Source organism: Physeter macrocephalus, chromosome 20 (assembly GCF_002837175.3).
Source record: "Physeter macrocephalus isolate SW-GA chromosome 20, ASM283717v5, whole genome shotgun sequence".
NCBI classification, from domain to species: Eukaryota; Metazoa; Chordata; class Mammalia; order Artiodactyla; family Physeteridae; genus Physeter; species Physeter macrocephalus.
In genome coordinates this window covers 28,846,680-28,863,378 of record NC_041233.1, presented here as the reverse complement: position 1 = coordinate 28,863,378, position 16,699 = coordinate 28,846,680, and the positions used below count along the sequence as shown (strand labels likewise).

The window sequence follows — 16,699 nt, the reverse complement described above, 5'->3', positions numbered from 1 at the left end:
GCTGTGGCACGTGGGCGCAGGAGTTGTGGCGCATGGGCTTAGTTGCTCCGCGGCATGTGGGATCTTCCCGGACCAGGGCTCGAACCCATGTCCCCTGCGTTGGCAGGCGGATTCTTAACCACCGTGTCACCAGGGAAGCCCCGCAGAAACCTTTCTAAATGTGTTTGTGGGGTACCTGCTTTCCGGTGTTCTGCTCCCCGAATGGGAGCAACAGGGGCCGGGCCTCTGGTCCCAAGGCCTCCGCTGGCAGTGACCTGGCTGTCCCCCTCCTCAGGGTCAATGACTGGCTGCTGAGAATCAATGACGTGGACCTCATCAATAAGGACAAGAAGCAGGCCATCAAGGCGCTCCTCAACGGGGAGGGGGCCATCAACATGGTCGTGCGTCGGAGGAAGTCCCTGGGCGGGAAGGTGGTCACACCGCTGCACATCAACCTGAGTGGGCATAAAGGTAGGGGCTGGGGAGGTGGGCAGGGCACCTTTTTCTCATACAGAGAGATTGCATGTGTTTTCGGGCACCCCTCATTCCCAGAACTAGGTGTTGATGTGGTTTCAGTGCAGTCCATGTGCTTCCCGCTAAGGGGCCGTCTGGGTCCTGGGTCTTGCTTGTCTCTGATTGTTTGATTCGCCAGACCAGACTTGACCGGCTCCCTGGGTGGTGTGACCTGGGTGGGGTTCTGGGATGGACAGGTCGCAGTCTGCCAACATCCTTTTTTTTTTTTTTTTTTTTTTTTGTGGTACGCGGGCCTCTCACCGCCGCGGCCTCTCCCACTGCGGAGCACAGGCTCCAGACGCACAGGCTCAGCGGCCATGGCCCACGGGCCCAGCCGCTCCGCGGCATGCGGGATCCTCCCGGACCGGGGCACGAACCCGTGTCCCCTGCGTCGGCAGGCGGACTCTCAACCACTGCGCCACCAGGGAAGCCCCCGCAACATCCTTTTTAAAAGTTTATCTCGTAAAGACAAGATGAGACAACCAGAGGGCCATGCAACCCGGGCAGGGGTTAACGGGGGACCTCTGGTTTGCAGACAGCGGCATCAGCCTGGAGAATGGAGTGTATGCTGCCGCTGTGGTGCCCGGAAGCCCGGCTGCCAAAGAGGGGTCCCTCGCCGTGGGAGACAGGATTGTGGCTGTAAGTCTCAGGGAACCCTTCCTCTGGTTCTAGACTCCCCATCTCCCAGTTCCCATCCTGACGGCAGCTACTTTTAACAATTCATCGTGTTTTCTCCCCCAAACGTTCAAAACTTATATCTCCGACTTTTTTTTTTTTTTTTTTTTTTTAAACTTAGATGTGATCATAATATACTGTGCTGCTGCTATAACCTTGCTTTTTGTTTTTAACAGCGTGTGCGCCTTGAGGTTCTTCCAGATTCACATCTTTAGATCTGTCTGGGTCATTTCAGTAACTGCATGTTCCTTAGTGGCCTTTGAGCCGGTCTCCTGATGGACAGTCCGGACATTTTTGCCTTTGTAATAGTGCTTCATGGCCACTGCTCTGTCCCGCCACGGGATAGAGTCCCGGGTGGGGGAATTTCTGGATCAGAGGGCATAAGCATTTAACATGTGATGTGATTTCCCTCCATGTGCTTCAGAGAAGTCCCGCCTGCCGTGTTTGGGGGAAGCTCATTACTTCACATCTTTGCCAGTGTTTTTCAGATTTGGGGGCGAGCTAGATTTTGAAACAATATGGCCATTACGAAAAACTCTTAAGATGTGGGGAAGTTATAAAGAAAAACGAAACCAACCAAATTAATCTACCACCCCAAGATAATCACTCTGAATATATATATTTTTTTAACTTTCAATTTTGAAATAATTACAGAAATAATTATAATTCAGTTATAATGTTAATATTAAAAAATAAAGTGGCAAAAATAGTACAGAAAGGTCCTACGTACCCAACGTCCAGTTAACATCTAATGGTTACACCTTACGTAACTATGAAATCTGTTATCACATTTTAGGATAAAAAAAATCAAGATACAGAGCTCTCCACCACCACAAAGGTCTCCCTCGTGTCACCCCTTTCTATTAACCCCCGCGGTCCTAAGCGTGCCCCCTCCCTGCCATCATAAGCTCTGGCAACTGATTTGTTCTCCAGCTCTATAATTCTGTCATTTGGAGGATACTGTATAAGTAGAATCTACAGTACTTGCCCGTTTGAGATGGCCTTTTCCACTTGGCTTCGTGCTGTGAGCTCCATCACGTGGTTGGATGTGCTGATGCTGTGGTCCTTCTCGAATCCGGGTAGGACTCCATGGTATGGGTGCACCCCAGTCTCACCATTCACCTATTGCACATACACTTTTTTTTTTTTTGTGGTACGCGGGCCTCCCTCTGTTGTGGCCTCTCCCGTTGCGGAGCACAGGCTCCGGACGCGCAGGCCCAGCGGCCTTGTGGTATGCGGGCCTCCGTCTGCTGTGGCCTCTCCCGTTGCGGAGCACAGGCTCCGGACGCGCAGGCCCAGCGGCCATGGCTCACGGGCCCAGCCGCTCCGCGGCATGTGGGATCCTCCCAGACCGGGGCGCGAACCCGGTTCCCCTGCATCGGCAGGCGGACGCGCAACCACTGCGCCACCAGGGAAGCCCTGCACATACACTTTTAAAAAGGACTGGAACATGTCTGAGAGGGGTGCGGACAGAGACTCAGGCGTGAGGGGCTGTAGGAGTCTTTGCAGTGATACTTCATGTCACGTGGGTCCAGCCTCCCACATCATGATCTCGTTTTCAGTCTCCTCGCGCCCCTGGGGGGCGTCCGTGTTTGTTTTCCTTTTTGCTCTTGAAGGAATTCTGAGCCGTGGTCCAGCATCACGCAGCAGGAAGCGGCAGGTCCGGGATGTCCCTCTGGGACCCGTGGTATTCTGGTCCCAGTCAGACAAGTCCCTTCCCCAGAGTGCTTTTAAGGCTGTGTGTTTCATTTGCCTCAGAAGCCCCATAACTGGACTTTGAGGGCCTTAACTGGGGAGGGGCATTCTCTCCTTTGCCAGCTCCAGACGGGGGCACCTTATAGAACAAGGCCCACTGTCCAGCATGGGTCAGCAGCTAGGCAGAACCCCTATCCTGGCGGTGGGCCTGACGGGCTCTCTCTTGGCCCTAGATCAATGGCATTGCACTGGACAACAAGTCTCTGAATGAGTGTGAATCTCTGCTGCGGAGCTGCCAGGACTCCCTGACCCTCTCCCTCCTGAAGGTAAGGGTCCCCGCCCTGCACTGGCTCTGCTCTCGCCCTCTTTGGGGCAGGCAGAACCCCAGCTCCTTTCACCCAAGCCACTTCTCCACATCACTGGGATCCTTGGAAAAAAGGTCTTGATTTACAAGTGCAAGATATGCATGAACCCTGACTGGATCCTGGTTTAAAAACCAAAACCAAAACCCAAAACCCAGAAACAAAAAAAACCTAGCTATGAAGGACATTTTGGAGATGGGGGGTACATTTGGCTCTGGACTGGATAATTAGATGATTTTAGGGAATTGTTACTTTTCCTGGGTATAATGATGGTATTGGGGTTATATAGGAGAATGGCCTTATTTGGGAGAAATGCATGCTAAAACTGTTAGGGTGAAATGTCGTAATATTTGTAACTTATTTTCGAGTGTTCTGCAGTATAAATAGATACAGACAATTGGGCAAAATATTGTTGACTCTAAATGGGTTTAAGGGCGTTTATTGTACTTTTTATCAGCTTTTCTAAGAAGGTTGGAAAAAGGCTCATCTACTTCATTAAGAGATAGTTTTAAAAATTATTTTAAAACTAATAGACTTTTTGGGGAACAGATTTAGGTTTACAGAAAAGTTGAGTTAGTACAGAGAGTTCTCATATTTTCCGCTCTGTAACATTGATGAGCCAATATTAATACATTAGTATTAACTGAAGTCTGTAGTTAACGTGAGGATTCACTCTTGGGGTTGTACATTCTACGGGTTTAGGCAAATGTGTAATGACATGTATCCACCATTACAGTATCCTGCAGAGTAATTTCAGTGCCCTAAAGATCCTCTGGGCTTCACCTGTTCATCCCTTCCTCCCCCTCAACCCCTGGCAACCACTGATCTTTTGACTATCTCTGTAGTTTTGCCTTTTCCAGAATGTCATATAGCTGGACTCATGTAGTATGTAGCCTTTTCAGATTGGCTTCTTTCACTTAGTACTATGCATTTAAGGTTCCTGCATGTCTTTTCATGGCTTGATGGGTTGTTTCTTTTTATCACTGAATAATATTCCATTGTCTAGGTGTACTGTAAGATGTCTTTAGTAATGAATTTTTTATATTTACATTTAATAATTTTAAAAAATAGGCAGGACACGGTGCAGGTGATTTCAGGAAGTGCTCAAAGTCAAGGGAACTTTTTGGCTTTCCTGTGGGTTCCCAGTGGCCTGGCTGTGAGCAAACCTCACCTGTTGGCGAGGTGTACGTGCCTGCACGTCTGTCCATCTGTCCAACTTTGGGGTGTGTGTGGCCCATTCCTGACCATCGCTCTACCTCCAGGGATGTTTTTCGGTGGCAGCTCCAGGTCCTGCGGTCTCACCGGCTCTCTTCCTCACTCCTCTGCAACCCCTACTTAGGTGTTCCCTCAGAGCGCCTCGTGGAGCGGCCAGAACATCTTTGAAAACATCAAGGACTCTGATAAGATGCTGAGCTTCCGAGCCCACGGCCCGGAGGTCCAGGCTCAGAATAAACGGAATTTGATGCAGCACAACAACTCCACGCAGACGGACATCTTCTACGCCGACAGGCTGGAGGACAGGAAGGAGTCGGGCCCCCCAGGAGGCAGCAGCTCCTTCCTGCACAAGCCGTTCCCCGGGGGAACCTTCCCCGTCTCCCCGCAGGCCTGTCCCAGCGCCTCCGAGCGTAGCCTGAGCTCCTTCCGCTCGGACGCCTCGGGGGAGCGTGGCTCTGGGCCGGTGGACGTGCGTAGCCGGCGGCCACTGCTGCCCTTCGAGACTGAGGTGGGCCCCTGTGGGGAGGCGGAGGCCCGCGTGGACAAGGCAGAGCCCGAGAATGCCAACAGCGGCGGGACCTGGCCCAAGGCTGTGCTCAGCTCCACGGCAGGACCCGAGAAGCTCTCCGTTTACAAGAAGCCAAAGCAAAGAAAGTCTATCTTTGACCCAAACACTTTCAAACGCCCCCAGACGCCCCCCAAAATAGACTACCTGCTCCCAGGCCCTGGGCCTGCTTACTCCCCGCTGCCCTCCAAGAGGGTGGGACCTCTGACGCCCCCAAAACCTCCCAGGAGGGGTGACTCCATTAAGTTCCAGCACAAACTGGAAACCAGTTCTGAGTCAGAGGCCACTCTAGTGGGCAGCTCCCCATCCACCAGCCCCCCGAGCGCCCTGCCCCCCGACATGGACCCCGGGGAGCCCATGCACGCCTCGCCCCCTCGCAAGGCCAGGGTCCGCATTGCTTCCAGCTACTACCCTGAAGGGGACGGGGACTCCTCCTACCTGCCGGCCAAGAAGTCCTGTGACGAGGACCTCACCTCCCAGAAGATGGACGAGCTGGGGCAGAAGCGCCGCCGGCCAAAGTCTGCTCCCAGCTTTCGGCCCAAGCTCGCTCCAGTAGTGATCTCTGCTCAGTTCCTGGAGGTAGAACTCAGCCCTGGAGTGGGTCAGGGTGAGGTGGAGGTGGGGCGGGCCACACAGGGACCTGCGCCTGCCCGTACTGGCATCCCCCAGCTCAGGCGTAGCCCTGGCTCCTTTGCCTCTGCTCTCAGCACCTGCCCGGGGGAAGGGGAGGGGATGGCAGGTGAGTGCCAGCAGGAAGCAGTCTCCCTTTAGGAGATTAGAAAGTAGCCTGGGGCGTGTGTGATAGCGGTAATATGACGCCAAGAGGGCAACGCTTTCTTGGGCGTGGGGTTTGATTTGCTTATTGAGCAAGAAGCTTTTGAACTTGTATTGCAATAAACCCAAGTGGCAAGGCCCCACCTCAAAGGGTTTAGGGAGTCAAGAGAGCACGCGTGAATCTGTTAGCCGGCAGCAGGACAGGCCGGCTTGTTTTTGTGGGTGCTGTGGTCATTTCCAGAAGGGAGAGATTGCTGTGAGCAGGAGAAAAATCCGTGCTGCTCTCAGCAGACGCGGAGCTTCACACGGCCGGGCAAGTTGTGTGGAGTTGCTGCATACATGTGCCCCGTGCACCCATGTGTTCCACCCTCTCTGCACACAAAAGCTGTTTATTTGAAAGAACAGATTCTTTCTGTGTGGTTTTCTTCCAAAGTATTTTTGAAGGAAGTTCTTCTCTTCCAGATGTGTAAGGCAACGTGAATGAATAAACGAGTTATGATCTCTCCCAAATGTCACTTCATGTGTCTGAGTGGGAGACGCTAGGTCGTAAGGGACAGAAATCGCTTGCAAATGCCTGTGTGTTTCCCTGTTTCCAGCCACTGCCTCTTGCCTTTGGTTCTGCAGGAGCAGAAGAGCGTCCCAGCCAGTGGAGAACTCTCCCCAGATCTCCAGGAGTGGTCCCCTTACTCGCCAGGGCATTCCAGCCGGCACAGCAACCCCCCCTTCTACCCCAGCAGGGCGTCTGTGGGTGAGCTGGCAGGGCAGGGCCAGGGAGGAGGGTCGATGTGGGCTCACAGGGCCGCCCAGTCCCAGGGAGAGTGGAGACGGTCATTTCAGGGAGCTGCCGTGTGTCCTCAACCCGGTGGTCCAAAGATCTAGCCATTGCTGACCTATCTGGAGTGTTCAGCCTTCTATCAGGGACATTTTTTAGCTTTTCAGCGTGCTTTCTCCCCATAGCAGCCTGGGAAACGGGAAGCATTAAAGAGGGTTCTCCTGCCTTACAGGTGGAGCAGGGCCAGAAGCTTGCATAGATCTGGGGCTGGCTGGATGCTCTGGGGCCACTGTCTCACCCTGCCCATTTGCAGGCACTGTTCCCCGCAGTATGACCCCAAGCACCACTGTGAGCTCCGTCCTGAGGAACCCCATCTACACCGTGCGCAGCCACAGGGTCGGCCCTTGCAGCTCTCCGCCTGTCCCCAGAGAGGCTGGTCCCCAGGGTTTGCATCCCAGGTATGTGAAGCCACCTGTGCTTCCCTGTACCCCAGCCATCCAAGCCCCCCTGGGCATAAAGCCACTGTGTATAGAGGGGTTCCCTTGCCTAGCTGGGAAGAGGCCAGGGAGAGCAGCACTGGGACCCCAGGGGAAGTAAACTTTAAGGTCGCTCTCTTTACTTAACCAACGTGGAGCTTGAAAAGGTATTTATAGGACGATGGTAGAGATAGCGGCTGATACCTGAGCGCTCACATGCCAGGCACTGTACTCAGACCTTTATAAGCATCATCTCACTTGGTCACCAGAGCCACCTACTATTACTGTCTCTGGTTGATAGATGAGGAACTGAGCCTTAAAAAAATGAATGGATGGGCTCAAGGTCACTCATTCATTCGATTACTTGACAGGTTTTAATAGAGCACAGACTACATGCCATGGACTGCTATAGTTCTAGAGGGCTACAGTGAAAAATTAAGTAGACAAACTTCCTCTCCTGTGGCATTTGTGTTCAAGTGGCCAGGGCGGGGCGGGGACAAAAAAAGAGAACAGAGTGATACCAGATGGTGCTGAATGGCCCGAAAGGCCCTAAAGACCCTAAAGTGTTGACAAGCTAGGCTGTGACTTGGAAGAGGGTGGCAAGTTATATTGGGCGGTGGAGAGGGCCCCGTGCAGGGGGATGCTGCCATGACTAGAAGGCTGAGAAGAGGCCAGTTGTACACCGGACTTGGGGAGGAGCCTCCAGGAAGGAGGGCTGTAGGTGCTACAGCCTGGGCATCTGAGAATGGTGCAGTGGGCTCGAGGGACAGAGTAGGGGAGGTTGGCAAAGAGACGGTGAGTCAGGAGGAAGGCCCACGTCATAGGACACAAACCCAGAGTTTGGGTTTTATTTTGAGTACATTGAAGACCACTGGAAGGCTCTAAGCAGGCAAGAGATGTAGTCTCACGGCTAGAAGAGGTCATCATTGGGCCTGAGTGCAGGCCAGCCTGACGTGGGCAACGCGGGCTCCCTGCCCTCAGCTCTCCCGTTTCCTGGGACGGGCTCTCCTGAGGGGGGCGCAGGACTCTGCCAGGTCCTCGGTGCCGTCCTGCCCCTCCGTGCCCGCCCAGGATGCAGAGCCTCCATTCGTCCCTGCAGAAAGCCCTCTGTCCCAGTGAGCCTGGTCCTGGCCCGGCGCTTGCAGGGCCCTCTGAGCGCGGCTGCGGGCAGTCGCCGTCCTCGGCTGACTGGGAGCCGCTTCTGGGCCTCCCTGAGCTGGCAGAGGGCCTCAGGGAGGCCAGCCACTTGTATCCTGGCCTGGTCCTCCTCCCGAGCCCCTCACCTGTCTGCTTTTCGACAGTGTCCAGCACCAGGGCCGCCTGAGCCTGGATCTGAGCCCCAGGGCCTGCAGCGACTGCTCTGAGATGAGAACCTCCCACGGGTGCAACTCCCTGCCCTCCAGCGCCCGCCTCGGTAACTGAGCCACTGGCGCCTTCTCGCCAGCGCAGGCACCAGCCTTTCTTCATCTCCACCCGCATCCTTGTGCCCAGACCTCCTGGCGGCCCCCACACACAGCCCCTCTCCCGTCTGGGGGCCGAGGCCGGCTCCACGCTGCACCCAGAGCCCTTTCCCGTGGCCTTCCTGCAGCTTCCCGCAGTGGCCGTGTAGTTGTTCTGGTGACCCCTGGCCCGGGAGCCTTGCTCCCTGACCCTGAGGTCATTCTGGGGGATGTCGTGTTGCCGATCACTTATGGAAAACACAGCCCAGAGCCGAGGCTAGCAGTTATCTCAGAGAGACTCTGGTGGAGCTGCTTCCGGCGTTGTGGACACAAGGCCGGCAGTCGCCCCTGTCACGTGGGGTACTGTCTCTGTTCGGGGCTGGAAGCGAGACTTGTGGGATGCTGTTCTGGAGCAGCCTAGCCCTGCATGGTTTGTTCACATACTGGGGCTAGGCATCTGCTTTCCCTGACTGTTCCACGTTGAGACCCCCTCGGGGATAAATGGCAGGGCCCACTTTCATTCTGTCATAACCGTGTATGTTTCCTGACTACTAGGATGGTGGTGAGGGAGTGAGGGGCGCTGTTTAATCGCAGGCCTAAAACTTTGTCCCCTTGTGGAACCACAGGGTCTTCGAGCAACTTGCAGTTTAAGGCAGAACGCATTAAAATCCCATCAACGCCAAGATATCCGCGGTCTGTCGTGGGCTCTGACAGAGGTGAGAACTTCTCAGTGCTCCCCTCCCCCTGCTGACCCCCTCCGTCCTCAGGGTGGGGTGTCTGGGCACCGCTCACAGTTTGCTCACTGTCTCAGCCATCAGTCATGCTGGCGGGGCCAGGCCCCGGGCCCTGGCGGGCGATGCAGGGGAGTGCGAGGCACGAGGCACCTGCACGCACGGCCGTGCGTCTGGGCTGCGGGAGCGGAGGTGCAGGCCCGGCCCTCACCCGCGCCTCTCGGCAGGCTCGCTGTCCCACTCGGAGTGCAGCACTCCCCCGCAGTCTCCTCTGAATGTCGAAGGCCTGTCCTCCTGTAGCCCATCCCAGACCTCAGCCGCCACATTGCCCAGGATTGCCGTCAACCCCGCGGCCCTCGGGGAGCGCAGAAAGGACAGGTGAGCGGGCAAAGGGGAGGACGGCGCGCTGCTGCAGCGGGCCAGCGCTCGGCCGTGCCCCCGGCCCCTGGCCTGATGTGGTTTGGGGAGTTCCGACAGAGTTGACCTCCGGCGAGGCCGCCGGTGTTTGGGTCGCCTAGCATCCCCCGGTGTCTTGCTCCAGGACGTCACGAGGAAGTCCTGTGGACACGTGATGCAGGAGGAGGGGCGCACGTGGATGGCCAGTTGGAGGAGCAGGGTGAGCTCCTTCCACTGAGTGCCCACGGGAGGAGGAGGGGGGCTCCAGCACGTGATGCTGGGGATGACCTGACAGTGACCATGACGGAGAGATGCCATTCACTGCTTCCCAGGCCCTTGTTTAAGCACGTTCCACCTAATAAGTCATGAAATCCTCACATAACCCCGTGATCAGCGGCATCATCATCGGCCCCATTTTAAAGATGAGGAAACTGAGGCCAGAAAGTTGGAGTGGTCTGTCTGTGGTCACATGGTTAGTGACTGGCCTACCCTAATTAGAATCAGGACTCTTTTTTTTTTTTTTTTTTTTTTTAACTTTTGGCTTTGCCGCACGGCATGCGGGATCTTAGTTCCCCAACGGGGAATCAAAGCCCTGCCCCCTGCAGTGGAAGAGCGGAGTCTTAACCACTGGACCACCAGGGAAGTCCCAGGACTCGTTCTTATCCTTTGCTTTTTGGCCCCAGAACACAGCTGTATCGCCTGCTCCCTCCCCCCGCCCCCAAAGCTTTTTATTGTGAGATAAAATACACATAGGAAAAGAGTATGTGAAGCATACATGTACAGCTTAGCCATTTATTGGTTCATTTTGAAATGCAGGCGGATCTCAGCTGTCGGTCCAGACACGCCTCCTCTCAGGGCTGGTCCCTCTGCACAAGCTCTGCACGTTCCTCATCCACCTCTGGTGTTCTTCAGAGTGGGATTTACCAGATCGTGTCTATATATTTAAAGGGTTCTGTCTAGAGCCTAGTGGGGGGTTGGATTGAACTTGAACTTACCTTTATTTAATCACTTAGAAGGACTAGAGCTACTCTCCTCCACTTACATCCAGAAAGCTGAGGGCCCTTGTAGCTGCAAGCCATGCAAGAGACGCTGCTGGGTGGGCCCATCATTAAGAAAATCTCATTTACGATCTGAACCTGTAAGACAGCACACCTGTCTGTGTAAACTGGAGAACGTGTAAACTGGAGAACGGAGTGTAAGTGTAAACTGGAGAACGGAGTGTACCCATAACAAGTGTAACTGGAGAGTGTAAACTGGAGAACGGAGTGTACCCACAACCGCCAAGGCGCCTGGGCCCCCAGGGGAGTCAGCACAGCTCACGTGGACGTGTTCATTCATGATGGCCTCACCTGCGTCGTGCAGACAGGAGCACAAACCGGCCCTGGGGGTGTGGGTGGGTGGGAGGTTTTACTGAACCCCACAGCTCAGGTCATTGAGAGAACAAGACCTTCCCCCCACTGAAGGGGGCTCCTTAGAAGCAGAAGGGGCCTTATCACATGCAGTTCAGACATCCCCTTAGCTTCCTCTGCGGGGCACAGAGAACCGGTGTGTGTGAGCGAGTGTGTGTGTCAGTGTCGGTGGTTCCTGCCTTCACAGCGCTTAGGTGACATAAACTTTAACATGTGTGACCTGACTGAAGAATGGGTTACTTACTGAAAATAGTCCCTCTTTTCCTCAGTCTCAAGTTAACTATCATTATAGAAAATTGGCAAAACTAGAAAAGTAGAAAGAAAAAAAGTCACATAATCTCATCAACCGGAGATTCAGTTGCTGTAGTTTCACCTTCTGAGGTGTGTGTGTATGTATATATACAGTTTAAATACATGCTTTATTTATATTGTTTTACATACATAAACCCTTCCTCCTTAATGTTATGTTTTAAGCTGTTTATAGTGTCAAGTATACTTTTATGAACTTCTTTTACAAAGCAGCCTTATTGTTCTGACAAAGCTCTTGTGTATATTATAAAAAATTTAAATCATTCGGGAGATTAAAAAGTAAGGATCCCTCCAGAAGGGCCCCCCTCTGCCTGCCTGCCCTTCAGCACGTGGACCACCCCCCACCCCCCGACATGTGCTCTGGAGGAGGGAGCCCTCGGGGGGGGGCGCTCTGCTTGTCCCCTCCCCTGGCCTTTGGCTGCAGTCTTGTCCTGAGGAGGAGCTCGGGCAGCATGCAGCGCGGTCCTGGCGGCTCGGCGTCACTTAACTGTCCGTCTGTCTGTCTGTCACGTTCCAGGCGTCTGTGGCTGTCTTCCTCCTCCGATCACCCCGCTCTGCTTTCTAACCTTTTGCACCTTCCAGATGCCTCCACCACCACAGATCCCTCCTGAGACTGCCTGTGGCTGCCAGGCCCAGGTCCTCCTCCCTGAGGAGCGTGAGGTTGGCCCAACAGGAGGTCCCCACCCCAGCCCCCTGCGCCCCTTGTCCCCCCGCGGTGCGGTGGGCGGCTCCCCGGGGCCAGTGGGTGCATGGTGCCGCCTTGCTCCCAGCCTCCCCGCTCCCTTTTTAGTGCCTGGGGTTTGCAGCAGCTTAATCTCATGGTCATTTTGCATCCTCCTGTGTACTGGTAAATATAAAAACTGATATTTTATGTTGTCCCTTCTTGGCTGAATGTCATCCCAGAAAGCAGTCCTCTTTCCCCAGGGGCGTCTTGAGACCCCATTGGAGGTTTTGTACATTGCACATTGTGAGGCCACTCCTCTCCTGTTAGGGAACGCTGCGTGCCCTTTCCCTGCGTATTATCAGTGTTTATAGTTCACACAGACCCTTCTTGGTGTCTTTGGGACTGGGTGCTTCTGTGTCCATCTGCGGGTGGGGGGGTCGTGTCTGTATTGCATGGGGTTGTGTATCACCGTCGTACAAAGGTGGACTTCATCGTGTTCCCATCCAGCTGTGTCATCATAGGAGCGTCTGTGCTCCCTGGCCCTTTCTGCATAGTGATTGCATGCCTGACCTCAGATCTTCCCCAGACCTTTCCTTTGAGTCTGAGTCCCCAAAACTGTTGGCTCTCTTCCAAGGCCCTACGTGGAGGAGCCACGCCATGTGAAGCTGCAGAAGGGCTCGGAGCCGCTGGGCATCTCCATCGTGAGCGGGGAGAAGGGCGGTGTCTACGTCTCCAAGGTGACCGGGGGGAGCATCGCTCACCAGGCCGGCCTTGAGTACGGGGACCAGTTACTTGAGGTGAGCGGGAGCTGCCGTCCTCTCCCTCCTCTCCTCTCCTCTCCTCTCCTCCCTTCCTGAGTCCCCAGGACCTCCTTCACGCCCTCCTCTCCCATCACTGAGCCCGCTCTCGGTGTCTCCTAGTTCAATGGCATAAACCTGCGGAGCGCCACGGAGCAGCAGGCCCGGCTCATCATCGGGCAGCAGTGTGACACCATCACCATCCTGGCCCAGTACAACCCACACATGCACCAGCTGAGCGGCCACTCCCGGTCCAGGTGAGGCCCTGGCCTCCTAGGGGGCATGGGGGCCGCAGGAAGAGAGACGGGTGCGGCAGGTGTGTGGCTCGCTGTGGGGAGACCTGCGTGCCAGCTGCAGGTTCTGGGGATTCTGCTGCCATGAGAGAGGAGTTGACCAGCCCTGGGTTTTGGAGCAGGGACATATGGAGGGATGGTTTTGCCTCCTGAAATAGGGTGTGGAAACAGGCGGCTGGGTCCCCCGTGCAGCAGGAAGCCCCGGCGTGGGTATGTGGTAGCCAGGAGCTGCGGCCCCGGGCGGACGCTCACACAGAGTGGTCTGGCCCCACTCCACGAGCAGACACTGGACCCCTGCCCCCATCTGCCTCTGTGCTGTGGGTGGCAGGACAGGTGAGGAAAGGGTGAGACGTGCCCCTGCCATGCAGCGCCTGTGAACGGAAGGGCTGAAATGCACATGCAGAGGGAAAGAGGACAGTGAATTCATGGGTGCCCAGGCTGACCCCTTTGCAGAGGATCCCCGAGTTGAGGACAGGCAGATCCTGCAGCTTGGATGACCGAGTCCAGGCTTCTGAGGCACCTGCTCTCCTCAGGGTTCGGGTCACAGAGCTGCGTGACCTGGTCCTTGTTCACATCCCAGACCTGGCCACCACCAGAGAGGGGGTGGCTCTGGTCGGCTGCATGCCACTCCTTACTCTTCCTATCCTCTGTCCCCAGCTCCCACCTGGACCCTGTCAGTCCCCACTCCACTCTCCAGGGCAGCGGTGCCACCACCCCGGAGCATCCCTCTGTCATTGACCCACTGATGGAGCAGGACGAGGGCCCTGGCACCCCCCCGGCCAAGCAGAGCACCCCCAGCTCCAGGTCAGCAAATGCGTGCCATGAGCCTTCCATCCGTGCACCTTGGCTGAGTGGGGTGGGTGCGGGGGGGTCATTGTTGGGGCCCAAGCACATCCTCTGAGGGACGTGGGTCCCAGCGCCGCCCTGCGCTGCAGACGGCGCACTGGCTTGTCAGGATTTGGGGTGGGGAGCACGCCAGTCCTTTTTTCCTCCCTCCATCCTGCCCTGTCTCCCTTTTTTTCTCTAGTTTTCTCACTGACTCATTCTTAGCTCTGCCTTTTTTCTTTCTCTCCTCCTTTTCTCACTCACTTGTTCTCTGGTTCTGTCCTTAGACAGAATCCCACAGTCATCCCCCAGCCAGGCCCCGGGCTCGGCCATCAACAGCAGTGTTGCCCCCAAGGAGCTCTAGGTTTGAGGGTGGCAGACCAGTATCCAGGCATGTGCAGCACAGCCGAAGTGCTGGGAGGGGCACCAGGGGCCACGATGGAACAGTCATGAGGAGCATGGCAGGGCAGTGACAGCTAAGTCACAGTGTTCCGGATGAGCAGGGGTTAGCCGTGCAGAGGGCGGGCGTGAAGAGATGTCCGGAGGAGGGGCCGGCGTTAACGTGGGCAGGAGCAGGCCGGGCTCTTGGCAGAAGCTGGCGGGGAGGTGGGGAGAGGGTCACGCAGGCTGGGCCGTGAGGCGGTCACTCTGCAGACTTGGACAGAGCCCTTTCTCGGGTACGACTTTAATGGACTGTTCACAGAAGTTTGAGGCTGGAAGCTGGGACATCTTCAGGGCTTTCCTACTTGTGACCATTCACTGCGCTCCTTATGGCTACACTTACCTGCAGCAAAATTTTCGTCACTGGGTGGCTCCCCCGCTGAGGTCCTGCTCATTCGGTTCCGTTGCTGTCCCGTCTCCTTCACTCAGTTTGTTTGCCGGCCTTTCAGTGTCCCTGTGCTGTGAGTTCCTTGATGGCAAGGGGCCCTGCTTCTTGGTTTAGTGCCATCTGGGCCATAGAAGCTGCTGAGTAAACATTTGCTGGATGAGTTGTGCCCTGGATGGTGAGCCTGGCTCTGCAGTTCTTAGGAGAATAGAGTTAGGAAAACAAGTGCAGTCCAGGTGGGCAAGACATAGCCCATGGTGTGTGATGGACAGCTGGGCTGGAAAGCAGGGGCGTTGATTTCCACTCTGTTCCCAAGTGGCTTTGTGACCCGGGGTCATGTGTTCACCTCTACCAAACCTCAGCATCCTGCCTATAAACCAGGTCACTAGAACTAGAGGCTGTGTCGGCCCGCCTCCCGGCTCCTGTGGTTCTGAGAGCTCGTGAGACCGTGGGGGGGGGGCAGCAGAAAACGGTTAGGGCGTCACCACTCTTTCATCTTTCTCATGTCTTCCTCCCTCCCTGTGCACAATTGAAGACCTTCATTTTCCTTCCCATAAGGATGGTGGGAGATGCCACCAAGAAGACCCCAGAACCACGAGTTGTCTTCATCAAGAAGTCCCAGCTGGAGCTTGGCGTGCACTTATGTGGTGGGAACCTGCATGGGGTGTTCGTGGCCGAGGTGGAGGACGACAGTCCTGCCAAGGGCCCCGACGGCCTCGTGCCTGGGGACCTCGTCCTTGAGGTGAGTTCTGAGCCCTCTGAGCAGCAGCCGGGCTGCTCTCCGCCCGCACGTTGGACTTCCTGCCGTCTCAGTGGGCACAGGAGGTGGAGGAGCACAGCCTCTGCTGGCGACCGTTGTGCGTGGGTGTTGAATGCCGCCCAGAACCCCTCTGGGTAGATCATGGGGAAGCGGGCAGGGGGGCCCTGGCTCGGGCACTGGTGTCTGGAGGGGAGACGCTCTGCGGTTGTCAGTGACAGGACTCAGGACTGGTCTGATGGCGAGGGCCATCTCCCACTCACTGGCTCTCCTGTTGGATGGGGGAGGTGGGTCGTAGGTACGGAAAGATAACAAGGAGCATAAGCAAGGTGAAGTGCTGTGTTTCCAATAGGCCTTACTTGCTGGGGGACTGGAACAGGGTTTCTCCTGGGAGCAGCTGTCGAGGGTAGAGCAGACACTCGACAGAGGACTCAGCCTTCCCTGCGGAGGTGGGGCAGATGGATGCCCCGTGAAGGGGATGCTGAGTCTCACCCTTACCCTACGCCTGGCCTCTCGCGGGTGCCCAAGATGCCCAGCTTCTGCCCTCTGACCCCAGTTCTCCGTCTCTGGGTAGTACGGGGGTCTGGATGTGCGCAACAAGACAGTGGAGGAGGTCTATGTGGAGATGCTGAAGCCCAAGGACAGCGTCCGCCTGAAGGTGCAGTACCGCCCTGAGGAGTTCACCAAGGTCAAGGGCCTGCCCGGCGACAGCTTCTATATCAGGTACCAGTGGCCAGGGTTGCCGGGGACTTGGGGCTAGGGGAGGGGCTTTCGGTGGAGACTGTTCCCTGTGAATGTCCCCATGTTTCTTGCCCCCAGAGGGTGGGGCCATGAGCATTATTACTTGGGCCCCAAATTGGAAGCTCACGACGAGATGCTTGTGACTTAGAAAAACCCTCGAAAGCTCACAGGACCAGATGGGCTCCCTCTTTAGGGTTTAGGGCCTGGTGGGGAAGTTTGAGACCACAGAGCCTCGTTTTCCGGTGGGCTAGGCTCCTCTCCTGGTCTCCTCTGACCCAGGTCTGCAGATCCCTCTGCAGTGTGTGTGGGTGTCAGGGCATCCACGGTACCCCGAAGTACTATATGCAGTGTGTGTCTGAGGCAGGCATCGGGCGTTTTCCGGGAGGTGCTCAGCTTTCTTCACGTCCCCTAAGATCTGAGGCCACACGAGACTGGAAAGCACTGATCGACCGTGTACCGTGAGGTGGGGCGTCCCTGTCTCTAGGG

General features: G+C 55.9%; 1 protein-coding gene across 1 annotated transcript in view; it reads left to right on the top strand.

Moving 5' to 3' along the window:
* DLG5 (discs large MAGUK scaffold protein 5) overlaps positions 1–16,361 on the top strand; it is a 114,564-nt gene extending 98,203 nt beyond the window's left edge. Inside the window, exons 12-26 of the mRNA XM_055081220.1 lie at positions 275–450; positions 1,028–1,131; positions 3,096–3,188; positions 4,564–5,583; positions 6,403–6,526; positions 6,783–7,008; positions 8,328–8,440; positions 9,092–9,181; positions 9,424–9,574; positions 12,609–12,771; positions 12,895–13,028; positions 13,722–13,868; positions 15,274–15,457; positions 16,047–16,195; positions 16,292–16,361. Of these exons, the coding sequence (XP_054937195.1) occupies positions 275–450; positions 1,028–1,131; positions 3,096–3,188; positions 4,564–5,583; positions 6,403–6,526; positions 6,783–7,008; positions 8,328–8,440; positions 9,092–9,181; positions 9,424–9,574; positions 12,609–12,771; positions 12,895–13,028; positions 13,722–13,868; positions 15,274–15,457; positions 16,047–16,195; positions 16,292–16,361 (2,944 nt within the window). The remainder of the gene's footprint in view (positions 1–274; positions 451–1,027; positions 1,132–3,095; positions 3,189–4,563; positions 5,584–6,402; positions 6,527–6,782; positions 7,009–8,327; positions 8,441–9,091; positions 9,182–9,423; positions 9,575–12,608; positions 12,772–12,894; positions 13,029–13,721; positions 13,869–15,273; positions 15,458–16,046; positions 16,196–16,291) is intronic.
* Positions 16,362–16,699: the final 338 nt, after the last annotated feature.